Source organism: Panthera tigris, chromosome A3 (assembly GCF_018350195.1).
Source record: "Panthera tigris isolate Pti1 chromosome A3, P.tigris_Pti1_mat1.1, whole genome shotgun sequence".
Taxonomy (NCBI): Eukaryota; Metazoa; Chordata; class Mammalia; order Carnivora; family Felidae; genus Panthera; species Panthera tigris.
The window spans coordinates 51,602,378-51,618,325 of NC_056662.1; the positions used below are offsets into that span (position 1 = coordinate 51,602,378).

The following is a 15,948-nucleotide window of genomic DNA, read 5'->3' on the forward strand; positions in this document are numbered from 1 at the left end:
GCCTGGATGCTAGAGAAGCCCAAAAACTGAAGCTGCCAATGACGGAGATGGAAAATCGTCCCAAGAGAAGCCAGCTCTCCCTGGCCAGGAGGTGGGGGATATTATGAAATGATCCATGTGTTGAACAATCAGAAAAAAAATCTTAAAGAAGCTCTTATAACAATGCTCCAAGATATAAGGACAAATACTCTTAAAACAAATGAAAAGATAAGAAATTCTCAGCAGGAAAAAAAAAAAAAAAAAGAAGAAGGCATAAAGGACCAAGTGGGAATTTTACAACTGAAAAATACAGTAACAGAAAACTCACATGGAACATTTACCAAGAAAGACCCATTCTGGCCCATAAAACACACCTCCACAAATTCAAAAGAACAGAAGTCATACAAAGTATATTCTCAGTCCACAATGGAATTAAACTAGAAATCATTACCAGAAATACAGTTGAAAAAAATCCCAAATATTTAAGATATTTGGGATTTCCCAGCATACTTTTAAATAATATATGTGTCCAGAGGTCTCTAGGCAAATTAAAAATATTTTTAACTAAATAAATATGAAGGGGAGCCTGGGTGGCTCAGTTAGTTGAGCATCTGACTTCAACTCAGGTCATGACCTCACGGTTCGGGAGTTTGAGCCCTGTGTTGACAGCTCAGAGCCCGGAGCCTGCTTCAGATTCTGTATCTCCCGCTCTCTCTGCCCATCCTCCACTGATGCTCTATCTCTGTCTCTGTCTCTCTCTCAAAAATAAATAAAAACATTAATAAAACATAAAAAAATAAGTTAATAAATATGAAACTACAACTTATCAAAACTCTTAGAACACAACAAAAACAAGGAAGGGAAACTTTAAAGTACTGAAGGCATATAATAAAATCTAAAATCAATAAATTTCCACCTTAAGACTAGAAAAAGAAAAGCAATATAAACCTAAACAAAGGAGAAGAAATAATGAAAAGTAGAGCAGAAATCAGTAGAACAGGAAATTAACAGGAAAAAAATGAACAAAATCAAACAAAATTGACCTTTTTGAAACAGTCAATAAAAATCAACAAACTTCTAAGCAGGCTAACCAAGAAAACAAGAAAGAAGATTCAAATTATTTATTTATTTATTTAAATTTTTTTTTTTTTAACGTTTATTTATTTTTGAGACAGAGACAGAGAGTGAACAGGGGAGGGGCAGAGAGAGAGGGAGACACAGAATCGGAAACAGGCTCCAGGCTCTGAGCTGTCAGCACAGAGCTCGACACGGGGCTCGAACTCACGGACCGCGAGATCATGACCTGAGCCGAAGTCAGACGCTTAACCGACTGAGCCACCCAGGTGCCCCAAGATTCAAATTATTAATACTAGAAATGAAACAAGAGCCATCACTACTCACTTCTAATTCATGAATATTAAAAGGGTAATAAATTTTAATGAATTTCATGAACAGTGTTATGCCCACAAATTTAAGAACTCAGATGAAATGGACCAATTCCTTGAAAGACAAAACCGACCAAAACTCACACAAGAATTTTGTCTATTGTAAGTAATACTGCTATGATAGCCTAAAACATTTGATACATAGAATGATTTATCTTTTCCTTGTGTTTTGGTACATTAAAAAATAAGGATTTTTTTCATTCGTAGTAATTTTTTTTTTATTTTTATTTTTTTTAACGTTTATTTATTTTTGAGACAGAGAGAGACAGAGCATGAACGGGGGAGGGTCAGAAAGAGGGGGAGACACAGAATCCGAAACAGGCTCCAGGCTCTGAGCTGTCAGCACAGAGCCTGACGCGGGGCTCAAACTCACGGACCGCGAGATCATGACCTGAGCTGAAGTCAGCCGCTTAACCGAATGAGCCACCCAGGCGCCCCCATAGTAATTTTTTTATAGAAGTAAAATTCACTTTTTGTTGTGTGTATATGTGTGTGTCTGTTTTCTAGGAGTTCTTTTACATGTTTGAATTCTTGTAATTCTCACCAGAAACAGGCTATGGAACAATTCCAACACCCACCCCCCAAAATTTCCTTCATATTGTCCCTTTGTATTCAAAACCTCTTCTGCCTATATCTTTGGGCAATTGCTGTTGTGTTTTCTGTTTCTATATTTTTGCCTTTCCCAGACTAACATATGAATGGAATCCTACAGTATGTAATCTTTGATACTGGCCTTGAATAGGCCTATTAACTATTAAAGAAATAGATAACCTTGAATAGGCCTATTATCTATTAAAGAAAATGTACTATTAATTAATATCCTTCCAAGTCAAATGGTTTCAGTAGTGAGTTCTATCAAACATTTAAGAAAGAAATAACAGCAATTCCTACAATGTCTTCCAGAAAACAGAAGCAGAGGGGGACACTTTCTAAAAAAGTACATTAAGCAAAAATTGATAGGAGAAACAGACAAATCTACAATTATGCCTAGCAACAGTCCTCTAAATAATTAAAATGTTAGTCTTATATATGAGACCTGGACACCACAGTATCAACTAGTTTGAGCTAATTAACATTTATAGAACACTCTATGCCAAAAGAGCAGACTATACATTCTTTTCAAGTGCACAACAATCACCAAGACAGCCTTCATTAGGCTTCTAAGAACTAAAATCACTCAAATTATGTTCATAGACAATAATGGAATTAAACTAGAAATCAATAACAGAACGATATTTGGAAAATCACCAAGTATTTGGAAGGAACATACTATCTAACGCATTTATAAAAAAGAGTATCTCAAGGAAAATAAATATTTTAACGGAATGAAAGTAAAAATATCACATAGCAACACTTGTTGGATGAAGCTGAACAGTTCCTAGAAAGAACCTTACAGCATTAAATATTTATAGAAATGAAAAATGGTCTTAAATCAGTCATTTAAAGCTTCCATTTTAAGGAAACTAGAAAAAGCAAAATAAATTGGAAATAACCTTCAATGGATCAATGAATAAACTGTGGTACATCTACACAATGGACTACTACTTAGTGGTAGACAGGAACAAACTATTACTACACACAATAACTTGGGACAAATCTCAAGGGCATTATGCTGAGTGAAAAAGGCCAGCATCAAAAATTACATACTGTAGGATTCCATTCATATGTTAGTCTGGAAAAGGCAAAAATATAGAAACAGAAAACACAACAGCAATTGCCCAAAGATATGGGCAGAAAAGGTTATGAATACAAAGGGACAATATGAAGGAAATTTTGGGGGGTGTTGGAATTGTTCCATATCCTGCCTCTGGTGAGAACTACAAGAATTCAAACATATAAAAGAACTCCTAGAAAACAGACACACACATATACACACAACAAAAAGTGAATTTTACTTCTATAAAAAAATTACTACAAATGAAAAAAATCCTTATTTTTTAATGTACCAAAACACAAGGAAAAGATAAATCATTCTATGTGTCAAATGTTTTAGGCTATCATAGCAGTATTATTCATAACAGACAAAAAGTAAAGTAAAAACAACCTAAATGATCAACAGATGAATGGATAAATGAAATGTAATATATTCAATACAACAGAGTATTACTCAGCCATAAAAATTAATAAAATGCAGATATACACTACAATGTAGCTATACCTTGAAAACATTAAATGAAAGAAGCCAGACACAAAAGGCCACAAATTATCATGACTTATTTATACAAAATGTCCAAAAAATAGGCAAACCTATAGAGACAGAAAGTCCATCGGGGTAGTGGTTTCTTGAGATGGAGGAGCTCGGGCAAAATGGGGAAGGGTGGTGACTGTTAGAGGTTAGAGGTTTTCTTCTTGGGGTGGTGAAACTGTTCAAAATCACTGTGGTAACGGTTGCATAACCATGTGAATATACTAAAAACTACTGAACTGTATGCTCTAAAATGGATGGGGTGCACAATATGTGAATTATATCACAATAAACGTTACCCCAAATAAGTAGCCTAGAATTGCTTGGGTGAGAGGAATTGTTTTAATTCAGCTGCTAATGCCTTACAGTCCTTGAATGGAAAACTCCACACAGACAAGTCAGATTACTTCTGTTTTGTTCAATACTGTATACCCAATCGTCAGCACAGTGCTAGCTCAACGGTAAACATTTACAGAGTACACATAACCATTTTATGCAAGGGATGCATATCTAAGATGAATTAGACTGTCACAGTAGGAACAATGCATTCTGAGAGAGTATAAATTTACATCCATTATAGCATATCTTAGCTTTAATGGTTTTTGGTTTTCTATTTCATATCTGTATCAAAGGGTGCTTGCTCTCCTGAAATTTTATAATTTATTGTGCCATTTTTTCCAACCTTTATAAAGGTTTATCACATTTAACTTTAGTACCCAAAGTATTTTTGAACAGCCAGTAGTACTGCTATTTAATGAACATTGTGATAGTTATAGGATTATTTTATTAAGTTATGACAATAATGAATGCTTTAAAATAACACAAGTCACCTCAAATAAGATATTTCAACTCCTTTAAAAGCATGTTTCACAAAATACTGACAAAAGACACCAAATTCTTGTGTACCAGCTAAAGTGGCACCACAAGGTGGAAAATAAGAATAAATGATGTATAACTCAGTGTGTACATCAGTGCTGATATTATTTTTCAGTTTAATTATTTTTTTTTTTAGTTTATTTACTTATTTTTGAGAGAGAGAAAGTATGAGTGGGGTCAGGGGGCGAGAGAGAGGGAAAGAGAGAGAATTCCAAGCAGGCTCTACACTGGTAGCACAGAGCTGATGCGGGGCTTGAACCCACGAACCGTAAGATCATGATCTGAGCCAAAATCGGATGCTTAATTGACTGAGCCACCCAGGCGCCCCTTAAATTTTAAAATACATTTTAAATCAATAACTTTAAGTTTTGCACACAAGAGGCCATATTTAAATCATACTGTTTAAATTTGCATAATCTAAATTTATATTAATATGACTACTGCATTTGTTGAATAAATACGTGATAAAGCCTCTAGCAGCTAGTAATTAGAGTAACAGCTATTAAATATTGTGTATGCCCAGTAAGTCCAGGGAAACTGTTGAGTGATTTGAAATACACCTTAAATGGAACACTTAGTAAGGCCACTTCAGATTTCCACAAATAAATCTATCTGGTTGTAAATGAGAACATGATTAGCATTACATCAGCTGATGGCCATTAATTGTATGTGTACTGATAGATTAAACCTACACATCCTAGGTGGTCAGCTAGACTGCTCAGAGTCAATGAAGAGCAATAAATTTCTTACAGACTAAGACCATGTGTTACAACACATCTCTCTCTAGCCATATATCCTTTAAATAAACCACCACATTCATAACTAATTCCAGAACTCTACTTCATTTTAATCATCTAAGAATAAAAACAAACCATCAAAAAACAGTGTTACTTGAGGGGGAAAGGAACATTCTGAATAGATGTCAATATTAGATTATGAACAAATTAACTAGACACAGATCTTGTCTTCTAGTTTCTGTGGAATACAAATTAAGATACCAAGGTGTTGATACCTATTAAAATTATCACTACTTTTAAGCTAAGAAAGTAAACAAATCAAGGGGCACCGGGGTGGCTCAGCTGATTAAGCCTCCGACTTCAGCTCAGGTCATGATCTCACCGTTTGTGGGTTCAAGCCCCACATCGGGCTCTATTGACAGCTCAGAGCCTGAAGCCTGCTTTGGATTCTGTGTCCCCCTCCCTCTCTACCCCTCCCCCACTTGTGCTATCTGTCTCTTCTCTCTCTCAAAAATAAATACATGTTAAAAAAATTTTTTAAAAAGAAAGTAATTAAATCATGAAATTTACAAAGCAAGGTATAGGCCACCTTGCTAAGTCTCAAATGCCATTGAAACTAAGTCTCAAATGCCACTTCCTATCCACTCTGCCCACCACAAAATTAACTAACTTGCATGAAAAATTAACTACTTAATATCATTCTTGGTATTATGATAAACATTCTTAAGAATATCTGCACAGTCCATCTCTCCCATCCCTGCAAAAATCCAACATATACACAGGAGAGAACCTTTAAGTCCTCTCTGTAGAACAACATTCCTCCTTCTCTGGCCAAAGCTGATTGGTAAATGCCTAATCCATTTGCTATCCACAACACATTATTACCATTTGGTAAGAATATTCTAATCCACTGCATCAACAATGGCAACTCAACCAGAAGGAAAACAATGGAGATGCTCTTACTTGAGAGTCCTGAACTTTTTGTAACTCTGATTGAAAGTCTTCCCCATTTCCATTGTCCTCATCAGTATCACTGCAGACTCCACAAAAAAATGTAGGTGGAAGCTTTAATGTATCTGCTTTTGCCTTCTCTTCAACTGTTGGTTTCTTTTCCCAAACAATAACACATTCTTTTTCATTATCTGAAAATCCCACACAACACAAGCAAAAGAAAGTTAGAAGTCCAACTACTCTCCAAGAATTGTCCTCCATATAATCTACAGATTACAGACCCAGATAGCAATACCTATGAATGCTAATGGAGAACAAGGATCACCAGGAAAACAATTATTTTACACTTCATATTATTTTCAAATATTTTAAATTGCCACAGGCATATCACATAAGTAAATCTGATAATCATAAAAATGATCAGATTAGAAAATGCCTTTTCTTTTTATGTTTACTCATTTTTGAGAGAGAGAGCATGAGCAGGAGAGGGGCAGACAAAGAGGAGGACAGGGGATCCGAAGTGGGCTCTGCACTGATAGAGGTGAGCCAGATACAGGGCTTGAACTCACAAACCATGAGATCATGACTTGGGCTGAAGTTGAAGTTGGACGTTTGACTGACTGAGGCACCCAGGCACCCTGAAGATTCCTTTTAAACAGAAGATTTTTAAAAAACATTTTAACTAGTAATTTTAATTTAACATACCTGCTAGCTTTTCTTCTAATGGTCTACATTTTTCTGAGTCATCCAGATACAGTTTTCCATTAAGTTTCTTGACAGCTGTTTCAAAATCTTCATCTTAAAGTATAATTGATTTTATTAAACAAAAAGAATTTCTAGTAAGTTTTAGGAATTTTCCCAGCCATAAATCTAGAAATTATCCTCCAATTTCATACTTTCCCTCACCCCCCACATTGAAAGAGCACCCAGTTTTGCCAATTCTATATTCCTAATGCCTCTCCTGTCATCACAGAAATTTCATTCAGGCTCTCCTCTGAGCTGCTTTACTATCATTTTGGCTCATCTTCCTATCTCCATGTCCTACAACCCGATCCTCTATCTCACTAACTCAATTGATCCTGCTGAAACTCTTTCTGAACATGCAAACTCCCCTGCTGAAAAACTCTACTGTGGCTCACAAAGTTTTCCATAATCAGACCCCTATCTGCCTCATCACTCTCTCATCCCTCTAAGTCTATAGGGAAATTAGGATTCTTTTCAATTCTCTCAAAATACCTGCTCTGCTCATAGTAGTCATCCAAAACATCCTTACTTAAAAAATGCATTGAATGTATTTCATTCAATCATTATTGAATGATTGTTTCAATCATTACTTCCATTGACTATTTACACACACACTGAGGATAAACATCTACCTATAAGGACAGGAGTTATGGGCTCTAAGAGGCAGGCTTAAACAATTTAAACATTACTAAAATTAGCACAGACAGAATGCTCTTAAAATAACAAAAGATTTACCATCCTCTTCTTCTTCACTAATATAATCTGGTTTATTCTTATAGCAGAAGAAAGTTGGAGGAAGTTTAAGTTTGCTTGCAAGAGCTTTTTGTTCAGGGGTCGGGGTTAACTCATATACAATGAGAACATCATCATCTGAGGGAGAATCTTCAGGCTTTTCCTTCTCTTTTGCTATAAAACAGGTAAAAAAAAATTATAAAGACCAGGAGTTAAGTAGGTATTAACATCAATATTCTAACTGAAAATAAAACCACGCCACTTATCTTTAGGTTAAACACATAAACTTTGATGTGGACAGAGCTCTGTAGAGAATTAGAAGCCTGATTTAACATTCCATCAAAAATCCTTAGTGAATATAGAATCCATTAAAACCAAAAAAAACTTTTACTTACTGATCGTTGAAAAAAAAATTGCTATTACTGGCTATAATTTTAAAAGGTATTTAAATAATGCTGCCATAACCGTATTTGGCATATAAACAATAGCTGAGCAAAATATCCATGCATTTTCAACAACGGAAAAAACTTACGTAAATCATGAGCAAGGATTAGTATAAATATGAAATTAATGCAAAAGCTAACCATGATTAGTTACTACAGGGAAAGTTAACAATTGCCAAGGATGGCAGGTGTTCAGAGTTACATCCAGTTTTGTGTATTTCCAAGCATGATAATAGATAAAACCAAATTAAAACAGTTATCCTAGGGGTAACACTATAAGAAACTAACAAAAATTTTTATAGCTGAAAAAAAGGAAGAATAAAGGGATTCTTCATACAATATACTCTGGTCTATAAAGAAGAGTATTTAGCAAAAGGAATGGGTAAAGCAAATCATGAAGCATGCTATGTACCAACTGGTGCTGTCTGATATGGTAGCCTAGCCACACGTGGCTATTAAACACTTGAAATGTGGCCATTCCAAACTGAGTTGTGCTCCAAGTAGAACAATACACATTGGATTTTAAAGACTTAGCACAAAAAAAAAAAAAAAAAATCTTTTTTTTTTATGATTAGAACTTGAAATGGTATTTCAGATATAGTCTAACTGTATAGATTGTTAAAATTAATTTCATCTCTTTTTTTGCACCTGTTTCTTCTTATTCTATTTTTTAATGTGGATATTAGAAAATTCTAAATTATATACACAGATCATATTTGACCTGATCTAGAGAATTAGAGCCCTATTACAATGTTAAACTTGCCTTTTACTCTCTTTAATTAGAAAAACATAGTATGACTAATGTAGGATACAGATTCTTACTCCAATTCTGTTATTAACTGGTAAAGACAATTTGAGCATTTCAGACAGCCCACTGTGCCTCAGTTTCCTCATGTCTGAACTCTCCATCTCTAAGATCCTTTGGGACTATGACATTCTTGGACTTGGAACAGAATAAAGCTTTCTGTCCTGCAGTAGTATACTGGCAAATTTGCTCGAGTCAAGGATTAACCTAGGTCCCACAGACTGTGCATGCAAATATATGTCATTTATAGGAAAAAGTCCACACTCTTCAATAATTTCTCAAAGAATACATCCTCAAGAAAAGCTTAAGGGCTGCTTTAGCCAGTAATGTGATTGGTATACTTAAAAATTGAGGGGCGCCTGGGTGGCTCAATCGATTAAGTACCCAACTCTCGATTTCAGCTCAGGTCATGATCTCATGGTTCATGAGTTCAAGCCCCATATCGGGCTCTGCGCTGACAGCATGGAGCCTGCTTCTCTCTCCCAGCTTCTTTCTCGGCCCCTCTGCCACTCGTGAGCGTGCATTCTCTCTCAAAAAAATAAACATTAAGGAGCACCTGGGTGGCTCAGTTGGTTAAACATCTGACTTCAGACTAGGTCATGACATCGCCATTCCCAAGTTCAAGCCCCACACTGGGCTCTGTGCTGACAGCTCAGAGCCTGGAGCCTGTTTCAGATTCTTTGTCTCCCTCTCTTTCTCTGCCCCTCCCCCACTCATGCTCTGTCTCTCTCTCTCTCTCTAAAAAATAAAATAAACATATAAATAAACAAACAAACATTAATAAAAAAAGATGGGCACCTGGGTGGCTCAGTAGGTTGAGTACATGACTCTTGATTTAGGCTCAGGTCATGATTTCAGTTCATGAAATCAAGCCCCACACTGGGATCTACACTGACAGTGTGGAGCCTGCTTGGGATTCTCTCTCCCCCCTCTCTCTGCTCCTCCCTCACTCATGCTCTCCTTCCCTCTCTCCCTCTCTCTCTCTCTCTCAAAATAAATAAATAAACCTAAAAAGAAAATTAAAGGCCCCCCAAAATCAAGGACTGTCACTTTACCATTGAACATATTTGGGTTACTCAAGATATGTTATTAGATACTTATAATGGGTTTTCAATTCCCTAACCTTGCTCTTGAAGGTCTTCAGATCCCCCACTTCCTATTATTCCACTCTAATACCAACACTTTTATAACATACTAGCATTTAATGGTGGCTGTTAGAAATGAAGTCTACTTTCAAATATGATATTTTTCTAAACCCTGTCTAAAAGGATAGCCTTAAAAGGAAACTCTGTTCCATGTGTATACATGCTGCCATCACATGTTTGGATACTGGAAACATTACTTACTGGCTAAAGATAAATGTTAGAGAAAACACAGGTCTTCATTAAGCACAGCTGAAAATGACAGAATAATGAAGTACAAAGCAGTGAAAGGTAAAGACCGTATGGATCTACCTCAAAAAATGCTTTGCAATAGTGAGAAAACATGACATCCAAGTACATTAAAAAACAAAAAACAAAAAACAGCATTAAAGGGTGTTACACACCCCTAGTCAAAAAGTATTTGTTTAAACACACATTCTTTAACATGCACACTGTGTGTTAAATACTTAATTTCATACAGCCAGTTACTATGCTAAGGACTACCAGCTGCTTAAAAAAACAAAAAACAAAAAAAACAACTGATGTCATCTCATACCGAGAATGCTAGCTCTATACCTTTGTTCTCAGGCTGTGAGGAAGGGATGCTGGTCCAAAAAGCCATTGGATTAGATTTAAAAAGGCTAAAATTAAATCCTAGAAAATAAAGAGTATTTCATTTTTGAACATTTTGAGAATCAAAGTCAATGTGATTTTAAAATATAAAAAGCCAGAATACCTCAATTTATACCAATTTGGCTGTGTTACATATTTATTTAATCTGGTAATTTCTTTACTCTTTTAATACTAGCAGCAAGGCTTCCTTACATAACTTATAAACATCTCAGTACCATGGTTTTTGAGTGACAAGAGAATAATATGTTGAAGAATGGACACTTAAAAAAATCAGACTCTAGGTAATACTCATGATTCAAGTACATGAGTCACTAAACTTTGGTACTGTATTAGGTTCTTGTTCTCTGCACTAAGCATGATATAAGTATCTTCCAGTTACTCAGATCTCCTAAATAACTTACACACACACACACACACACACACACACACACACACACACACACACACACACTTTCTATTGCTGTTTAAACACAGGGAAACAGATTTAGGGAGAAAAAAAATCTGCACCAATATTTTTTCACTATTCACAAAGCTATTATAACCCAACTTTTACTAAGACGTTAGTATCCTACCAAAAAGTATATGCATCAAGCAAAATATTTACAAATTAATGGAAAAAAAATTCTGTTTATACCAAAGACAAAGCGCTTACCCTTTTCTGGTGTTTTAAATGTGTAATTAGTTGAGGACTCTTCTTTTGGAAAAGCAGCAAAGAGATTTTTGACTTTGCCATCTGAAGACTGTTTGCTATCTGAATTCTTCGTCTCTTCGCAATTAGGTTCCACTTTTCTTTCAGATTCACTCTGGACTACTGAACTGGCATCACTACTGTTATTTTTCAAAGGTGCGTTAAAACTAAATCCAAACAAAGACCCAGTGGCTGAACTGTTGCCAAATGCAAATGGTTTTGATTTTTCGCTACTAAAAATACTTTTAACAGACTCCGAACCAAATACAAACTTTGGAGGAGAAACTACTGCTTTTGTTGTTGTTTCAGATGTGCTAGATGCTTCTCCAACTTCTGAAGTTGCATCTGCTGTGTCATCACCCTGAATTAAATCTGTCCTCTCTCTTGTGGTCTCTTCTAATACAGCTACAGCAATTTTGCCACATGGTGACTCTCTGGGAGTGGCCGAACGAGAAACATGAGGGGTTATCAAAGAATCTTTTTCTTGGGCTATTTTTGCTTCATCAAATATTTTCTTAAATGAATCTGCAACATCCTGTAGTTTAAAACGGACAGCTAAATGTTCTACTTTTCTTTCTCCATCTGCAAAATCACAGGCAGTCCACACCCACACTCGTTCTGTCCCTTTCATATTTTGCAAAGTCATGTCTGGAGTTATTCTGTGATTGGCACAAAGTTTTAATACCTGGTCCCTTCTCATCACTATGCGAACTTGCTTATTATCATAATTCTGTAAAATCTTTATATCACCAATGCCTCTTTCTTTCCACTGACCAACATCTTTATCATACCTATAGAGTTTTGCTCTGTGACTAAAAACAACTTGTTCATTTTCCTCACCACTGGACACTTCCACTAGATCAGGTAAAGGTACGACAGGTTCAAAGTACTGTCCATCTCTCTCTTCTTCTTGAGTAACATCAGATTCTTCATCAGTGCCAACTGAGGTTCCACTCTGATTCAACTTGGCAGGAGATTTAGATGGACTCAAAGCAGATTTAAAACTGAAGTTAAATCCTGTTGTTGACTCACCAAAGCGGAAGAGATTTTTCCTCACAGGGCTACTTGCCAATGGAGAAGCATGTACTGAACTACTACTCACACTATCATCCAAAGCATCTTCCCTTAAATCATAGTTGTCCCACTCCAGTGTGGGCCCCGTGTTTTCGGGGTTTGGCTTGTTAGTTGTATCAGAGGCAGTGGCAGCACCACCCTCAGAGCTCTCATTCTCTCCATCAGTGACTTTTGTTTGATCATTTGTCAAAAAAGTTTTGAAATCTTTTAATCCACTCTTCATTTCTTCCGCTCTCTGGATTAACTTGGCAGCTCTGCCAGTGTCTACAAGTTTATGAGGAGTTTGAAGTGGTATATCTAATAGAAGTCGCTGGCATTCCTCAAATTTCTGCTTGAATTCTTCAGCCAGCTCTGGTGTTTTAAATTTTGCTGCCAGCTGCTCTAGTTTGGCATCACCATCAGAAAAATCGCTTGCTAACCACATCCATGCTCTATCAGACCCAGAGAGAGGCTTCAGGTTCATTGTAGTTGTTATCCAATGGTTGGCACATACTTTCAGTACCTGCTCTCTTCGCATTAGCATTCGCAGCTTGCCATTGACTTCATTCTTGAGAATTTTTAGGTTCCCCAGACCCCTTTCTTTCCACTGACTTATCTCAGCATCAAATCTAAATAATTTTACCCGCTGTGAATAAAGAACTTTTTCATCCTCTTCTCCTGTTACAAGTTCCACTTTTTCAGGCATCTGAACCACTGGTTCAAAATGGATGTCATCACTGTCCTCGGTTCTATAGGCATCATCATCTTTCTCAAGGTCAGCAGAAGTGTCAGCTTTATCAGCCATTTTACTGCTTTGTGATGAGAATAATTTTTCTCCCGCACCTGAAAATCCCTTGAAATTAGGATCTTTTTTGCCAAACTGAAATCCTTCTCCTGAAGTTGATTTTGCAAGATCTGCAAAGGTAAATGTGCTACCAGTTTGACCAAAAACCACACCATTACCATTCTTCTGATTACTGATATCCTGAGCCTGAACACCAGTGTCATTTTCAAGGGGCTTTTCATTCTTCTTCTCTTGATTTCCAGGCTCCTGAATGCCAAATTTAAACCCATCAGCAGACACAGGGACAGAAAAACTAAATCCTTCTTTTGTTGACTTAGGATCTGTATTAGAAGAACCCTGAAATGTAAATGAAGGTGTACTTTCTTGATCTACATGCCCAAATTTAAATCCTTGTTCTGTAGTACCAAATTTAAAAGCTTTTTCTGAAAAATTACTTTTAAATCCTGTTCCAACCTGACTTCCAGAAGAATCATTTAACTTAGTCTTTGAGCCCAATATGAAGGCTGAAGGAGCTTCTGCAATATGTTTATGAGTTGGTTTAGAGGAATTACAAGCCACACATTTCAAGGAAGAACTCTCATTTTGCACAGAGCAAACACTACAATCCCACTGTCCTTCCTTCTTGGTGAACATTCCTTCAAATCCACTCTTCGGAGCTTTGCTGGTCTCTGAAGTACTAAACTTAAAAGAGGCAGGTGCTGGAACAGCAGAGGTGGGTTGACTCAGTTTACCCGGATTCTGACAAGCAACACATACTGTAGCATTTGCTTCATTTCGTACTAAGCAGAAACTGCAATCCCACTGTCCTTCCTTCTTAGCAAACATGTCCTCAAATCCACTCTTCGGGGTTTTACTTGTCTCTGAAGTTCCAAACTTAAAAGAAGCAGATGCTGGAACAGAAGACGTAGGTAAACTCTGTTTTCTTGGATTCTGACAAGCAGTACACTTTGTAGAACTTCCTTCATTTTGTACAAAGCACACACTGCAATCCCACTGTCCTTCCTTAGTAGAAAAAGCAGACCTGAAATCACTGTTAACAGACTTTGAAAGATCTCCTTGGCCAAATTTAAAGGAAGCTTGCTGAACAAATGAAGATCCACTTTTGTTAGCAGACTTTGCATTCTGACATGCAATGCACCTAGATATAGTAGGTTCATTTCTTACTAAGCAAATGTTACAATCCCAGTGACCTTCTTTCTTTGGAGTCATCGGTGTAAATCTATCTGGAGTATTTTCTGGGCCAGTTGTAAGAGCAGAAACAGTTTCAACTAATGGCGGACCAAGGAAATCTTTCCTGTTTGGGTTTAGATTCTGGCATGACACACATTTCTTAGCAGTCGCAGCATTCTTTAATGAGCAGATATTACAATGCCACCAAGATCCTTCTTTCTTTGACATTTGAAATTCAAAATTCATGTTTCCAGCATCAGATTTGCAAATATCTTTATCATGACTTGTGGGTTCTTTTGTAATTCTCAGAGTCTGATTTGTGGTTGAGGCTACATTTGCTCCTAAGGCTTTTAAAATGCTCTGGGCCTCTTCAAATTTGCACTTAAAAAGTGCTGCTTCCTCAGGAGTTTTGAATCTAATAGCAAGTTGTTCTGGCTTGGGCAATTCATCTGCATAATCAAGAGCATGCCACACAAAAGATCTGTCAGAGCCAGCATTTGGCGTCAGTTTCATATCTGGACTGATGTAATGATTTGCACAGATTTTCAGTACTTGCTCTCGTCTCATTAGAAGGCGAATTTTACCAGATGTTTTATGTCTTAGGATTTTTACATTGCCAATTCCACGTTCCTTCCATTCTTTGGATTCTGCATCAAAACGAAATAATTTTGCACGGTTGCAAAAGAATTCTTCTTCATCTTCCTCACCAGTTTTTACTTCAATCTTATCAGGAAGAGGTACCACAGGCTCAAAGTGAGGGCCGTCATCATCATCATCACCATGGGCACTTCCTCCATCTGTTTCATGACTCTTGTTGGCCAGCTCTGGCACAGGTGTTCCAAATACTGATTTCCCTGGACCGTGGAAAGTAAACATGTCATCACTTCGACGAAAACCAGAATTCTTTTGCTGATTTGGACCCATGTTTTCAGTAAATGAAATTCCAGGCACATTTTTACTTCCGAAATTGAACGTATTTCGAGGTCCAATGGTTTGACTAGCTTTTGGTCCACTGTAGCTGTCTCCTTGCAAAGGTTTATCTGAAGTTAGGAGACCTAAAAGACTTTCATTATTATTGTAAGCTGTAGAAGGGGGCTGTGTCACAACCTGGGGTGAAGAAAAGGTAAAGTCACCATCATTTGACTTGAAATTTGAGTTAAATTTAAAAGGAGTTGGCTGTGTTGTATGTGCGGGTGCTGTCAAAGATGGTCTTATTCCTTCACCTGGCACAGGCTGAACAAAATTAGTTTTTCCAAATTCTATAACCTTAGATTCTGCAGATCTTGAAGCATGAGCTGCAACTGGGGGTTTTGTGAAATAACCTGGTTCTGGCAAAGGTGGATTTGTGCTTGTTTGTTGAACATTGTAATTAAAGTAATCATCACCCCTGGGTGATAGAATTCCTGTTGCAGGAGACTCAAAACGCAACGGAGGACCATACATCTCTTGAGAGAACATACAAGCAGATGAGCTTTGGACTGGTGGTGTGTGCATCTGTTGGGAATAGGCATATATGTGTTGTTGAGGTGGAAGCCTATTCATGCCATAAACTGGACCCTA

At 36.9% G+C, this 15,948-nt stretch overlaps 1 protein-coding gene across 2 annotated transcripts in view; it reads right to left on the reverse strand.

Annotated features, from left to right (window-relative positions):
* The window catches only part of RANBP2 (RAN binding protein 2), an 81,540-nt gene that overhangs the window by 9,579 nt on the left and 56,013 nt on the right, over window positions 1-15,948 (reverse strand). Inside the window, exons 20-24 of one of the 2 annotated variants that reach the window (XM_042981052.1) lie at window positions 11,325-15,945; window positions 10,616-10,693; window positions 7,653-7,823; window positions 6,879-6,971; window positions 6,186-6,364 (exon numbers count right to left, since the gene is read on the reverse strand). In XM_042981052.1, the coding sequence (XP_042836986.1) occupies window positions 6,186-6,364; window positions 6,879-6,971; window positions 7,653-7,823; window positions 10,616-10,693; window positions 11,325-15,945 (5,142 nt within the window). The remainder of the gene's footprint in view (window positions 1-6,185; window positions 6,365-6,878; window positions 6,972-7,652; window positions 7,824-10,615; window positions 10,694-11,324; window positions 15,946-15,948) is intronic. The other variant, XM_042981053.1, reaches the window with a different exon arrangement.